The 16002-nt window shown below is 30.4% G+C and overlaps 1 protein-coding gene across 1 annotated transcript; it reads left to right on the top strand.

Annotated features, from left to right (window-relative positions):
• Window positions 1–409: 409 nt before the first annotated feature.
• On the top strand, window positions 410–5197 carry LOC103497551 (probable inactive receptor kinase At2g26730). The gene is made up of 2 exons (XM_008459794.3): window positions 410–2026; window positions 4165–5197. The coding sequence occupies exons 1-2, from the start codon at window positions 736–738 to the stop codon at window positions 4830–4832; spliced, it is 1959 nt and encodes a 652-aa protein (XP_008458016.2). The 5' UTR covers window positions 410–735; the 3' UTR covers window positions 4833–5197.
• Window positions 5198–16002: the final 10805 nt, after the last annotated feature.

The following is a 16002-nucleotide window of genomic DNA, read 5'->3' as shown; positions in this document are numbered from 1 at the left end:
AAGTTTTTTTTTTTATGTTTTATTTTGGTATCCATAAGTGTCAAGGAAACTCTGTAGTAAATTAATTCGTGGATTGAACACATAACCTCTTAGTTAGTTATAACGACCGACTATTCTCTATTTTTATCATTATGTCAATCCATGATAGTTTTATTGTATAGAAGAGAATTCAAACTTAGGGCTATTGCAAAAAATTAGAGGATCTTACCACTATGCCAAATATAATCGATAACTAAAACGTATATATTTTATGCTAATATAAAAATATATTGAACTTGAGAATAATATTCCAAAAAAGAAAGACTTTGGTATGGATGACTAAATTGCACGATTGGAAGAGCGCGTGGGAATGAGGGAAAGATATATAAGGAAAAAAGGGTTTTGTGTTTCTTCTTCATCTTCTTCGTTTGATTTCACTGCAACAGTTTATATAAAAAGAAAAAAAGAAAGAGAAAGGCTTACAAATGGAAATGGTTTTCTCTGCCACTCTCAACTCTCGATTTTCTCTTCTTCCTTTTCCTTTTTAACTTTCGTGGGCCATTCATCCTCTTTCTCTCTCTACAAAACCTCCCTCTTCCCCTGTTTCTCACTTCACCCATTTCTTTCTCTCTCTCTCTCATGGCTTTTCGTCGGCAAACCATTTTTGGTTTTCTCAAATACCACCATACAATACCACTATTCATCTCCTTTCACTAATTCCTCCGACCCCTTTTGTTTTCTCTCTCTAAATCCACAATGGCTACCGCAATTTCTCTTTGCTCTGTTTTTCTTCTTCTACTTATGATTCAGTGGGTTGACTCGGAGCCGACTCAGGATAGACAAGCCCTTCTCGATTTCTTCTCTAAAACTCCTCACGCCAATCGGGTTCAATGGAATCTTTCTAATTCCGTCTGTAATTGGGTCGGCGTTGAGTGTGATTCAAATCGGTCCTTTGTTTACTCTCTCCGTTTGCCTGGTGTTGGCCTCGTCGGACCGATTCCGGCTAATACAATTGGGAAATTGACTCAGCTCCGAGTTCTCAGTCTCCGTTCCAACCGTCTCTCCGGCGAGATCCCTTCGGATTTTTCCAATTTGGTAATGCTAAGGAATCTGTATCTTCAGGATAATGCTTTCTCCGGCGAGTTTCCGTCGAGCTTGACTCGTTTGACTCGGCTGACTAGGCTGGATTTGTCGTCGAACGAATTTTCCGGTCCGATTCCGGCTTCTGTTGACAATCTAACTCACTTGAGTGGGATTTTCTTACAGAACAATGGATTCTCCGGTTCACTCCCGAGTATCTCCGCCGTTAATTTAACAAACTTCAATGTCTCTAACAACAAACTCAACGGCTCGATTCCGAATTCCTTGGCGAAATTCCCTGCTTCTTCCTTTGCCGGAAACTTAGATCTCTGCGGCGGACCATTCCCACCTTGCAACCCATTAACTCCTTCTCCATCTCCATCACAAATCACCCCACCACCCAACAAAAAATCAAAAAAACTCTCCACGGCAGCGATTATCGGAATCGTAATTGGCGCCGTTTTCGCAGCTTTTCTCCTCCTCCTCATCCTAATCCTCTGCATTCGTCGCCGGTCGAACAAAACACAGACGAAATCACCAAAGCCACCAACGGCGGTGGGAACGGCAGCGAGATCTATTCCAGTAGCGGAAGCTGGAACATCGTCGTCGAAAGACGACATTACCGGAGGGTCAGTGGAGGCGACGGAGAGGAACAAGCTGGTGTTTTTCGAAGGTGGGATTTACAACTTTGATTTAGAGGATTTGTTGAGGGCTTCGGCGGAGGTATTGGGGAAAGGAAGCGTCGGAACGTCGTATAAGGCGGTGCTGGAAGAAGGAACGACGGTGGTGGTGAAACGGCTGAAGGATGTGGTGGTGACGAAAAAGGAATTTGAGAATCAAATGGAGATTTTGGGGACAATTAAACATGAAAATGTGGTTCCGCTAAGAGCTTTTTACTTCTCTAAAGATGAGAAATTGCTTGTTTATGATTATATCTCCACCGGAAGTTTGTCGGCCAGCCTTCACGGTCAGTACTCTGCTTCTCCTCTGTTTTCCTTTTCTTTTCTTTTTATTTTCATTTCAGTCCCTATGAGTGGTGTTTTTTTTTTTTCATTCTATTTTGGTCCTTCTAATTTTAAATTTTAATAATATATTATTAGTTTTCTTTCATTATTTGTTTAAAAAATAAAAAATTCGAATAAACTAAAAAAATAAAGATTCCATCAATTCATAATATCAAAAGCAAAATTTAGATTAAGCTTAGAAATTTCCAACAAGCTCTATCATTGTTAAGGTCTATTAGTAATCGAATCTCACATTGATAAAAGTCGATAGAATTTGGTTACATTTAGTCTTAATAATTAATTTTCAAAATAATAACCATTACAATTACTCATTTAACTTTAAAATTTTGAATTTAGTAATAAACATAAAGTAAAGGGACTGATAATGTAATTCTCTTTTTGTTTTTACAATAAAAACTTTTATGATAATTATTTTATTCCAATGCTTGCATTGTTCTTTGAGAAAGTTAGTAACTATTGACCACATTGAAGCTTGGGATGTGACCCATATGGGTTTTAAGTATTTTTCTTTTTTTAAAAAAAAGTTTTCTTTAAGAAGAAAATGAAAGGGTATCTACACCTATTTCTATACATTCTTTTCAATTACAAAAATAAGAAAGAAAAAATTCAAGATTGTTTTTACTTCTAATTGAAAAAAAATAATTTAAAAAAGTTATATAAGATTGAGATTCAATCATTAAATTATTTATAAAACATAGCAAAAATAAATATATAAAACATAGACAAGTCATATAAATAGTTTCATTCTTTTTTTTTGTTATATTTGAAATTTTTTTCCTTTTTTTTTCCTTTTATAAATCCAATAAAAATAGAAAGTAGGAATTTAAATGTCTAACCTTAAAAACCAACTATGAAATTATGTCCATGATAGTGTCTTCCTAACTTCATCTTATATTCACTATAGGTATGATGTTGTTATGTTTCATAAAACTTTAATATTAAAACCTACAAATTTATTTTCTTCAAAATAAATGATTTATGAAAATAGAGTAGGTATAAAAATTATATAGGAATATTTATATTTATTTAACCATATGTTTTTAATTTTTAAGAAACTTTGCTTTAATTTGCAAAAGAAAAAAAAAGGAAAAAAAAAGAACTTTATTTTAAAAAAAGAAAAAAAGAGGAATAATAGTTATAGAGAAGAAAAGGGAAAAAAAGAAAAGAAAGAAAGAAAGAAAGAAAGATGAGTGACAGCTCATAGGGTGGCTTTTTGTTCAAGAGTTCACATTATGAGCATGAAATGATGGACAAAAAGTATTAACAAAAACTCAATACTTTATATTAAAATTTCCACTTTAATTTAATTAATATGTATGAGTAGTTTTATATGCATTTATTTATTTCTAACATTTCAAAAAAGTGCACTTGCTTTAATTCCACTCTGTCTACTAGAGAGACATTCTTTAGTCTTTGAGAGACATTCAGCATTCTCTCATCTTTCATTTATTATTTCTCTTAAATTTGAACCTCTACCCTCTTTCCCCCATCTTTATTTATTCTATACAACTCTTCATCTTTAAACCTTAGGGTTGTTCTTTCAATGATGACCTTATGGCTTGTGAATAAAGAAAGCTACAAAAAAGTTTCACTCACTGCAGTGTTGATTTTTTGTAGTTTAAAGTTGGTGACATATATATATATATATATATATATATATATATGAATGAGAGATTTGCTTTAAACTTATAATTGAAGCCTTGGCTTTAGGCTTTTAACAAAGGCCCTCACTTTGCTTCTGCCACTTCTCTAATAATGATAAATTGCTCAAAAGTCCCCACACCTCTTTTTCTATCAAATTCTTAGATTAAATTTATGCATTCATCTTAATTGAGAAGAAAATGACATTGGAAAAGTGCTTCGAGTAAAGATCTGGCTTTCGGTTGGTTTGACTTGATATGTTAAACCCATAATTCAAATCTCAAATTTATTGGTTCATTTCAACATTACCCTAAATGATCTATTAACTCAAAAGTTAGTCGGTTTAGATAATTATTTAGGTTTTGTTTGATAGAAATTTTGTGTTTGAGTGACTCTAAATCTAAACTGATTGTGTTTATATTAATTTTCAATGTGATAGGAAGCCGAGGATCCGGCAGGACGCCGTTGGATTGGGATTCAAGAATGAGAATAGCACTAAGCGCCGGTCGAGGATTAGCCCATCTCCACCTCACCGGCAAGGTGGTTCACGGCAACATTAAATCCTCCAACATCCTTCTCCGTCCAGATCACGACGCCTGCATTTCCGATTTCGGCTTAAACCCACTTTTCGGCACTGCCACACCGCCGAATCGCGTCGCCGGTTACCGTGCACCGGAGGTCGTCGAAACCCGAAAAGTCACATTCAAATCCGACGTTTACAGCTACGGAGTTCTCCTCCTGGAACTCCTAACAGGAAAAGCCCCCAACCAACAATCCCTCGGCGAGGACGGAATCGACCTTCCACGGTGGGTTCAATCCGTCGTCCGGGAAGAATGGACGGCGGAGGTTTTCGACGCGGAGCTGATGCGGTTTCATAACATCGAAGAAGAGATGGTTCAGTTGCTGCAGATTGCAATGTCCTGTGTTTCGACGGTTCCCGATCAACGGCCGGCGATGCCGGAAGTTGTACGGATGATCGAAGATATGAGTAGTCATAGAAGTGAGACGGATGATGGGTTGCGTCAGTCTTCGGATGAGCCTTCGAAAGGATCAGACGTGAATACGCCACCGGCGGAGTCTAGAACTCCACCGGGAGTGACGCCGTAGGAAGGAGGGCAAAAAGGGAAAAGAATTGTTAATTTTCATTGGTAGAGAATATATATATATATATATATGGTGGGGGCCCTTTCTTCAAAAAATGGGATTAAAAGTGCTTTAGGGGGTTTGATTGAAGGGGGTAAAATGGTCCAATTCTGCCATTTGTATTTCTTCAAGTTTTATTATTATTATTTTGTTTATTTTTATTTTTAGTTTTGTAATGATCTTACAAAAATGGAGGGGGGAAAATTGGAAATTGTAGGAGTGATTTGGGGGAAAGTTTCATGTGGATGAACATGGTGGTTGTATAAAACTTGGGAATTGACCTTGTGGTCATTTGAGATTTTTATAACTATTTTCATTTGAATTTCTTATTCTCATTCTTATTGGGTAGGTGCTAAAGTTTAATTAGTGAATATTGTTTTATATGATATGATAACAACATGCATGGATTGTTTGAATCATCTAATTAGTAATCATTTATAGGTTTGTTTGAATTTTTGTTAATATTAAAAAGTGGTTGGGAAAAAAGCACTTTCCCCTATTTTGGTGGTGATGTTATTATCTCTTAAATATGTAGGTAAAGACAAATGTTTAACTTTCAAACTTTTGGTTTAAGTGAAGGTCAATTTATTTATTTATTTATTTTTCTTTCAAGCCTCTAAAGTTTTAATTTTAATTATTAATACAAATCTCTTTTTTTATTTTATTTTATTTATTTATTGATATTGATACTTTGATATTGTTCATATATACAAGAGAGAATCGTGGTTCATATTAATTAAGAAAAATGTATATGAATGTGATAGTAAAAGTTACATTTTAAATGAATATTTTCGTTTGTTCACCTCTTTTTTCAAGCTCTCATATATTATATAGTCGTATTAAACCCTTGTTTTGTTTTCTTTTTTTAAAGAAAACCAACATGGGTAAGATATATCAATCACTACAACCAACCATATCTACCCTAATAACACAAGAAAACCAACCATGAGAAAAAATGAGTCATAGAGTCATAAGATGATAGCAAAATTTCATGCCTAGAAATGAATCTAAGAAATTATTTTACGAGAGATGTTCACCTTATTATGATATTCTCAAATCTCGTCCAACAAATCAACCCAACAAGAGAAAAGAGAGGACAAGAAATCAGTAAAAATTATCCCCCTCCATATATATCTTTTGTGGTATTTAGTTAACACGTCACATATTAATCCCTTATTCACTAGTTCTAACACGTCACATATCTATTGAATGTTTAACTATAATATAACGAAACTAAAATCACCAAATTTATAATCAAAAGTTCATGAAAATGTAATCTATATAACTTAAATTTATAGTACAAAATGCACAATACATATACTAGAAATCTATCCATATAAACTTAAATTCACAATAGACATGGTCGTGCTCAATATCCAATTATTTTACGAAGCGATAGAACACTTCTTAACTTACCCAAAATACCCTTTTCCCCACTTTTTGCTTTTTCTCATATGGTAAGAGAGAAGCAACACTTTATCTTTCTTACATACAAGGTGGCAATGAGACCAAATAGCAAATCAGGACATTATTTGTTGTACCCTAAAATTTGACTTTGGAAAAGATAAAATGTACTTTTACTTTCTTTTATCAATTGGCACATGGGCATGTAACCCTAACTTCTTCTATACCCTTGTTTTCTTCTCTTATATATTCATGTTCAATCAAATTCAAACAACTTATTTACATATATGTCCACTTTATTAATTTATAGAATCAACAAGAAAAATACACGAAAGAAAGAAAGAGTAGTTATGTTTACTAAGAGAATGGAGAGAGTAGAAAGAAAATATCGGATAATATTATTTAGGGCTTTGATAACATAAATATGAAGAGCACTGTATTTAGTCATTTTAGCCCGAAATGACATAACCGAGATATTCTATGATATTTTTTAACCGATCCTTTGAAATTTAGAATAATAATTCTCAAAGTAATTGTTGTGACTATTTAATATGTCCTCTCTCTCTATCAAAAAGAATAAAATTCAAATATTATCCCTAGTATATATGCATCCTAAATAAACGTACAAATAATTGGATAGAAAAAATTATTAGATCACATCAATTATTCATATAAAACATTAGAAAAATATTGACATAATAAAACAAGAGGTTGATATTATTTTAGTTTTTTCTTTTATATGTATTGTATGAAGTTGAGGGAGGTTTAAGACTTTCTAGACTTATACTAAATCCATCGATATTATTCTATCAATTTTCATACGAGCACAAAAGAGTGATCGTTATTAAAAAAAAAAAAAACACTAGCTTAGGGTTTTGCTAATTTAACATTATTTTTTATTAGAGAAAAATGTAACTATTTGCCCTTTTCTATTCCCTATCACCAAAGAAGATGAAAAATAAATATTTATTAATCGGAGAAACTTGAAATTGAGTGAAAAGCGAAAGTGGAATGACAGAATGCCACGTGGTGTGAAAATCATTTCCATGATTGGAGGTAGTGGACCGGACGACAGCCTGGGTCTAGTTGGCTCACTTTTTTTTTGACCCCAAGTGGTTGTGTGTGTCAGCCTTTGGCTCCGCCCACTGTGGACCACCCCCATGCATCTCTCCTCCTCCTCTCTCCCGCTGCTTCCAACCCATTACATATTCACTCCTAAACTCCATATGTCCAAACCTTACACATACTATACTTTGTCAAATCAAATAATTCATGCCTTAATCTTAAATTCAATTTTATTTATTATTGAGTTTACTTCGACATAAAACTTAAATTCCCTTTGAAATGACCCTTCTACCATACGTACAATATCTTCTTTCAAAAGTTGAAAGTTCGAAAAGAAAAAAAAAACTAGTTTCTACTTGACTTTTAAAAAGCTGGTTCATCCATACATAAAGTTTTTCTCAATCTATTTTTGTTTTACGAGTAAAATCACAACTACAACATATTAATTTGATTATTAGTTAGTTTAAATAATTAAAAAATATTAGAACTCAAAATAAACCGTTCGAAAAAATATAAACTAAAATGAAAAGAAAAAGAAAAATATAAGAATTTTAAATGGTCTTTTGAAAAAATAATAACAATAAAAAGTATTTTCCTCATGCGAAGGTGACCTGACGAGCGGTACATCGTGGCCGTTGATTCTTGCTTTTGCACGCGCGCTTTTGGTCGGATCCCACAATTCTTCCTTTCATTCTATCATTAAATTTTCTTTTAAAACATTATTTTCTCTACATGAAATAAATAAATAAATATATATATATATATATATATATATATATATATATTCACCCAAAATAATTTAATATATTTTAAATTGTGTTCATTATTCCAACCACAGACTTCGAGATGAAAATTCTACGTTTAATTAGTTTAGGTATTTAAGTCGTTAACTAATACGTTAAAGAGATTAATATAATTAAATATATTAATAATACAAAGTTCTTATTGATATATTTAGACTGTTAAATATAATGAAATTTATTTTCTTTGATTAAGAATATTTTTCGTTTTCAAATATCTGAGAAAATAAATTTACAAACATGTTATATATATATATATATATATATATATATATATATATATATTTAATCAAACTCTAACCTTTTCTTTTTTAAGAATGTGATGAAATAAAAGGGTTATAATAAAATTGGACCAACTTATTTTGAAATTAATTTAAAAAGGAATCTAAAAAATGATTAGTTTGATTGTGACTATGAAAACAAATTGATTATATAGGCCTAACTTAGTGGTCCAATTGATATTTAAAAATATGACCATCTCAAAATTAAATTATATATACACCTAACTTTGGTTTTTTTAAAAATTTATTCCTATAAACACATTGCTTTCATTGGTGCTCTTAGTCAATATATTTTATGTATAAGATTGAAACTTTTCAAATTTTAGACCACCTAGTCTAAAATAATACTTTTTCTTTTTTAAGTTAAATTTGGGAGAAATATTAAATAGTTTTATTCTTAAAATATTTCCTTAATTATTAAAAACGAATATAGTTTGAACATTCACGGATATTTTAAAAAAAAAAATCAAATAACCTAAAGAACGTTAGATTGAATTGAATCAAATCAACTTCAATTATTCTAGGACGATGTTCCATTTTTTAAGCAACCCATATCCGACAATAGTACTATATATAAATATATATAGTTTGTAGCCAATATAGTTTATAGATTATCTAGTGGACCTTATTGGTAAAAGTTCTTTTTTTCTTCCCATATTCATTAAATAAATTCCTTCTAAAGTATCTGCCCTTTCCCTATCACAAAAATTCATACCCTAAATATAGATAACTAAATGTGACCACAATTTTATTTTGTACTAAGACCACTTTTATAGAACCAACCGTTAAAATCACTTTTAGAACTCTCCATGTTTGCAAATATTTTCTATCATTTTGTCCACACAATTTTTTTTCCCTTAGTTTCGTTTGGTTTTAGCTAGTTAAGGCAATATGTATTATCAATATGAGTATAATGCAAATGACGTAATACTAATTATACTATCATCCTTAAAGTTAGAGGTTTGATTCTCGCATCTCATATATTAATTCAGTATCTTTGATTCATTCACTAATCGTTTTTCGATTTTTCAAAATGTTGCACGATATCTTGTCAATATATAATTAGATTCGTATTGTATCTCACTTTCTGTTTCAAAATCTAACTAGCTCGACATGAGAACTACATTATTGGTTCCATTTCTTGGAACGTTAATTGAAATAAAACTTGATTAGTAATACATCGAAATCTTGAATAGATAATTAAGAAATTTATCTTTTTAACTTCACATATTATTACTCCAACTCTTTTTTAAAAAAGAGATTTCATTTTTAAGAAACATAGCCAAAATTTAAATACTAAAAAAATTCAAAAAAAAAATACTTTTTTAGTTTAATAGTCCCTCAATTTTCAAGGCTAGGTCAAATAGGTCCAAAAACTTTAAAAAAATTGCTGAGTTAACCCCTAAGCTTTTTAAGCTTTCCATTTGGTGACTATTAAACTCTTGAATTTGGAATTTGTGTTTAATATAGACTTATTCAATATTATTTTTAACTAAAAATTTACAAATGTATAAGACACACAAAATTAAAAGTCTACTATATTCTATTACACATAATTCAAATGTAATGTATAATAATTAAATACAAAATTTTGAATGTTTAGAACCACAGTAATTACATTTTAAAGTTCAAGAGATTTAAAGAATTGATCAAGGAATTGAAATATAAGGTTAAAAGAAATGGAAAATAATATAAGAATTAGTCTTTTAAAACCAAAAAAACTAAAAATAACCAAACAAATCAATTGAGCCTAAATTAATTTGAAAAGCTTTCATGGGCTACTCAATTCCAATTATATATATATATTGTACATATATTATTGAAGTAGAACTTTACCTTATTCTTTGATATCTATAATTTCACCATGAATTATTAAAACCCTAACAATCATATCCTAAAGGAACCATTTTTCTTAGCCAATCAATGGAATGAAGCCATATGGAAAAAAAGTGTATGTTTCTTTCCTTAGAAGTAAATTTCAATTATTAGAAACTTTAGTCCTTCCCAACTTACCAAATTACCACCAATAATCCATGTGAGTTTATTGTTTAATTAGATTATTAATTTTGGTTGAACCAAACAATGGAAAAGGCTACATTGCAAATTTACTTAATATTTGGTGGTTAGGAATAAGGAATAACCTTAGAAACATTATCTTTGTTCAAATCAAAATCCATATTTCAATCGAAAAAATGGGCTTCCCCATGTCGGCCCAAAAGAATTTCGGCTCAGGCCCATATGCTTTATGATCCCTTTCATATGGCCCAGCCCCATTTGTGGGCTTTTGAGCGGCAGACTATATAAACATGGGCGAATTTACCAACTAGCCCCTCAACTTTTCAATGCATTTTCTAAATTGGTATAAAATAAAACAAGTTTAGTTTTGAAATTCTAACTCTTTTAATGGTGTACTAACTTAAAAAGCATCTGTGCAGACTTGTCACACAATCGCAGATATCAAAAGGAAAGTACAGCAAACAATCGTAACAAGAAAATAACAAGTAAATAGAGAAAGATATAGAAGTTGGTAACCCACAGTTCAGCGATATACCCCTACGCCTGGAAGTAAGACAGTATACCGGCCATGAATTATAATCCACTAATATTAAAGAGCTAAACAATCTACAACGTAGTACTTATTGACAACAATAGCTTAAATTAACCTGATCTCCTTAAACTTTGATAATTTTCAACGTGTTACGTTCAATGGATGAAGAACTTGCACAACGAAATATGACGAGCAAAGAGCTATAAGAATATGACAATGAAACAATTCGGCCGTAGTACAAAGTAATTTGTCTTGCTAAATAAACCAAAGTTTCTGTGACCTTGATAGGTTTCTACAATTTTAACACTTTGATCATAACAAATCAATTAGACATACAAATAAATAAAGTTCATATTTAATAAGATACCTAAACTTTTTAATGTTACATCCAACAAATTCGTAAATCTTAGAAAACATGAAATCAATTTAAGAATCAAAAGTTTAGAGAATTTATTAATCGTCCTAGTAATTGTCTATCAAACGTTAATATTAAAAATCTAGAAATCTAAAGTTCGTGGATGACTACACTAAATATTGATATTCTAATGTATCAACTATAATTAATATCACATACAGTAGAAAACTAGATCATCATCATCTTTGATGAAGATAATGTGAACTTTAATTATTTGATTTGACAAAGCAAATATTTATATACCCACATCTTCACTAGAGAGAACAAAGAGAAAAAATTTGACATTATTAGGTAAATTATTGCATAAAGTTTGACGTGAGAAATTGACACATTTTAAGATGGTTAATTTCACATTTGAATTGATTCTACAAAGCAATTAATAAGGTCATGACCAAAGTTTGTAGGAATCAATTTTAGTGTTTGCTTAAAGAGAGAAGAAAAAAAAAAGGAAAACAAAATAAAAGAAAAAAAAAAATTCCTCTCTTCATTTTAACACTTTGAAAAATGTACTTTTTAATTTAATTTATAATTTGTTTGTTTGTTTGTTTTTATTATTATTATTATTATTTTGGATTTCTCTTTTTTTTTGGTTGCAATTAAGATGAGTTAGAGGCCGACCAAAGTGATTCTAATTCCAATTCTCCACTTTCCCCCCTTAGCTAATTGTTCTTTGATTTTGATGCCCAATTTTTTTCATAACCATCTTTTGGTCAACTTTCTTAAGGTAATAGGGGAACCTATTCAATGGTTGCTAAAAGCACCCAAATATTTTTTTTATTTACTACGATTATTTTAAAACTATGATAACCCACGTAACAAAGTGTTAAACTAAAACGAGTGTGACAATAATGTATCATAAATAATATATTGTGGTATATATCTTGGCATCATAAACTCTTGAACTAATTGAATATTGGGTAGAAAATGAATAAGAACACATCGGTACAAAACTTATTCCATTTGCCCAATTGCGGCTTTTAAGCTAAGCTTTAGTTGGAAAGTTGAAAACGGTAGAGATTCTACTAAAAACACCAATCACATTATATGTATTATAATTTAAGATAAAGTATGGGAAAAAAAATACTTTATACTTTATACTTAATTATTATAAATGTAAATAAATTAGAAAAGAGAAAACAGAAAAATATTCTTAATTAGTGGTAGATACTTATCATCAAAGTTTTAAAAAAAGATATACGAAGGATGAGAAAAAAGTGAGATTCTATTATTCTGAACCTAATTTTTCTTTATATATTAACACCAAAATTATACCTTTATTGCAATTTGATAAATTATAATTAATTAACATAACAAATATCAGAATTTCAAACCCATATTCAATGGATTAGTCCAAAGAAAAATGTTATTATTTTGTATTTGTTAGAAATATTCTTAAGCTTTCACAAAAGCCAACGATGGCTACACTTGTGGCCTATATACTTGATGTTAAAGACCAAATTGTGTTATGCAGAACAAAGAAAATATATTCTCTAAATCCTTTTGTTTGTTTGGGATTAATTAGAGATATTCTTAATTTATTTTTCTTTACGAATCTTACGAGTTTTCTTTATTTGTCGTATATGATGTTATCTATTTTTTTTGAACTGTGAGATAATTATAAGGAGATTTTAAAGATTTGAAATATATATATATATATATATATATATATATATATATATTTTGAGAAAATCAATAATTAAGGAGAAGTATTGAGTGATTTTAAGATATTTTATTGAAAAATCAATAAATTGAACAAAGAATTCAAAATATAAAGAGGAATTAAAGGTGTGCAATAGAAGGGTTTGTTTGGATAATAAAACAAAGTTAATTGAAAGATTAATAGTTGAAAAAGAAAGATTAAAACATGGGGGGCTGAGTGGAAGAATATTCTTTTATTATTACTTCAAAAAATGTATATATATATATTTCATATGAAGACAGAAAGGATATTCAGAAGGGAGGGATTTAGGGAGAATAATTGGACACGTGTCATCACAAGGAAGAGTGTCTCTCTTTATTTCATCTCTTTCCCACAAACCCTAATTAAAGAAACCCTAAAAATGTGTGTGTGTGTGAGAGAGAGAGAGAGAGAGAGAGAAAAGTTGAGAGTTGGAAGCTTATAGCAGAAGAGTTAGTTGAGAAAGTTGAACCAAAATCATCATTTCATTTTGGTGTTTTCTTTTTTCACTACTCCAAAGGAATTTGATGCTCTCTCTCTCTCTCCAAACATTAACTTTTCCATTTGCCACACACAAAATCTTAGTTTCTTTCTTTTTCCAGAACAATTCCAACATATCCATATATACATTTTTATGACTATTTTGATGGAAAAGTCTAGATACAGAGGAAAATATATACACTTCAACTTTATCCTTGTGCCATACATTCGTGAATTTGTAATTTGAAGAGAAGAGATTTGATAGTGCTAAAAAAGTGTTATCTTGTTCGACTTAACTTAGAATCAATTGTTATAATATTTTACACTTTTATTTCTATGTTTTGTAGGCATTATTGAGCATAATCTAGGTGAAATTAGCCCCTTACATTAATCTCTAGACATTTTGAGTATTATACAATATGATCATTTAAAGGCACAATCGGAGTAAGAAGTTTAAGTGGACAAAATCAAGCCTAGCTTCGTGGTGCTTGCATGCTCAGCACTAGCTTTAAATTTTTAGGAAAGCTAACTTGAAGCATAGTCATTGCAACTCCCTAGAGCGCTGCAGTGCTATGGATGTTGGTGGTCGCCGTCGATGAAGCACATTGCTTAAGATCCAAGATCAACAGCATTATATTGTACAAAGCGCTGCGACGCTCCTTCGATTTTTCTTTAAAATGCCTTTGCCACACTCACTCTTCACTCATATTTTCTCTAAGCTCCCTAACATCTCCTCTATCTTTCTTTTTCCCCACATCACAGAGACCTTTTTAGAACATATATTATCATTGATTTCGACCTGTATCAAGACTAAAGTACTTCCTCTAGTTCGGAATTTAGGGATTTACAAGTATATACATATATGTGGTATACATAAATACACATATACACACATATATTACAAACAGTTTGATAAAAGTTAATATGAGAAAGGCAATTTAATTAATTTTTTTTAACTGTGGAATGGTATTTGTACACAATTTGTAAGGCAAAAGAGAGAATCTAATAATATGTCATCCCATATTGGGGTTTTTTTGGCTAACAAGCATAGAAAAAGGATAGGTTGTGCACTTCCCAAATCTTCCTTTAAACTAAGAACTTTAGAAAGAGAGATTTTTTTTTTTTAAAAAAAAAAAAAGGGAAAAGGAAAAGAAGTAATTAACAATAGTACTTCCAATTGAAAAATGAAAATGCATCTCCACTTGCTTTTCTACCTGTTCATTACAATCTTTTAGGATACAAGATTTGTAAATTCAATTGGAACTCATCAATGAAGGTTCTTGAAGCATAATTTCCTCTTAGCTTTTATCAACAAAAAGAGAAATTTTTACTTTAATTTTATTTTTATATGGTGGCTTCATATTTTGGTCTAGTCTCAACTGTTTGTATTTTGTTTTAATAAATAAGTGAAATCCTAATACAAAATTTAGGTTACATTATTACAACTCATTCTTTAAATTTATTTAGTTCCCAACAGCTTTTAAAAGTTTCTGACAATAACTTTCAAAACCTTTGATTTCGTTGGTTCTAATAAGTCCCTCGCAAATTTTAAAAATCTTAATATTATGAAATCCCTAAATAAAGAATACGAATAACAAAATGTAAAAGAAGAGAGAATCGACAAACTAAGTTATATAGTTTTCTAACAATGTATTAACTACATGAAGAACAATCTTATTAGAGATAATGTTACAACAAACATAATGATATTGCCTTTAAATATACAGAGAGATTATCAAAGATACATATATAATATAATGAACACCGCCTCTAAACCCTAGCGTCATATATAGTCGTTAATATTCATAAATAATTTAAAATACGTTAAATATAAATTCTAATTAAATAGGTTTTGGAGTGTTCGAAAGCGGAAACCGCCAAATAACAACATCTACAAAACATTCCAACACTTTTGAAAAAAAAATCAATTAACCTATTTTATACTTTCGAAAGTTAAAAGAGACCAAAACATGTATTGTATCCTATCTCAAATTTCAAACCTAAATTTTTCATCCAACGGAAAAGAAACAAAGCATATTAGAAACAAAGGTATGAGGTGAGTGAGAATCTTGTTACCTTCTTACTCCCACTTTCCTAAAAAGAAAGTAGTAGCAAACTTGAAAAGATTCCCCATCTCTTAGGGTTCCTATTTCTCAAAGCCTTTTTTTCAGTTGAGTTGTGTTTTTCCCTTCGTTTAGAGTCGTAGAATTGGAATTAATTAAGATATTCCTTTCTTAGAGACAAGACTTTTTTATTGTATTTTTTTTTTCGAGTGAATTTTTAGGTAAAGATAAGAGATATTCTCTTTCTCACATTGGAGAACAACTTAAGTATCGCATAAGTTAAAATCGAGGGACATAATTCATCCATAAGTAAAAGATAATAATATATTCTGTGTCGTTTGGTTTGAGATTACTGTAAAACCTAGTTACGATATCTCCGTGTATTCCTTTATATATCCTT

This window comes from Cucumis melo, chromosome 5 (genome assembly GCF_025177605.1).
Source record: "Cucumis melo cultivar AY chromosome 5, USDA_Cmelo_AY_1.0, whole genome shotgun sequence".
Taxonomy (NCBI): Eukaryota; Viridiplantae; Streptophyta; class Magnoliopsida; order Cucurbitales; family Cucurbitaceae; genus Cucumis; species Cucumis melo.
Note: the sequence above shows the minus strand (reverse complement) of the source record. Positions and strands in the feature narration are given on the sequence as shown.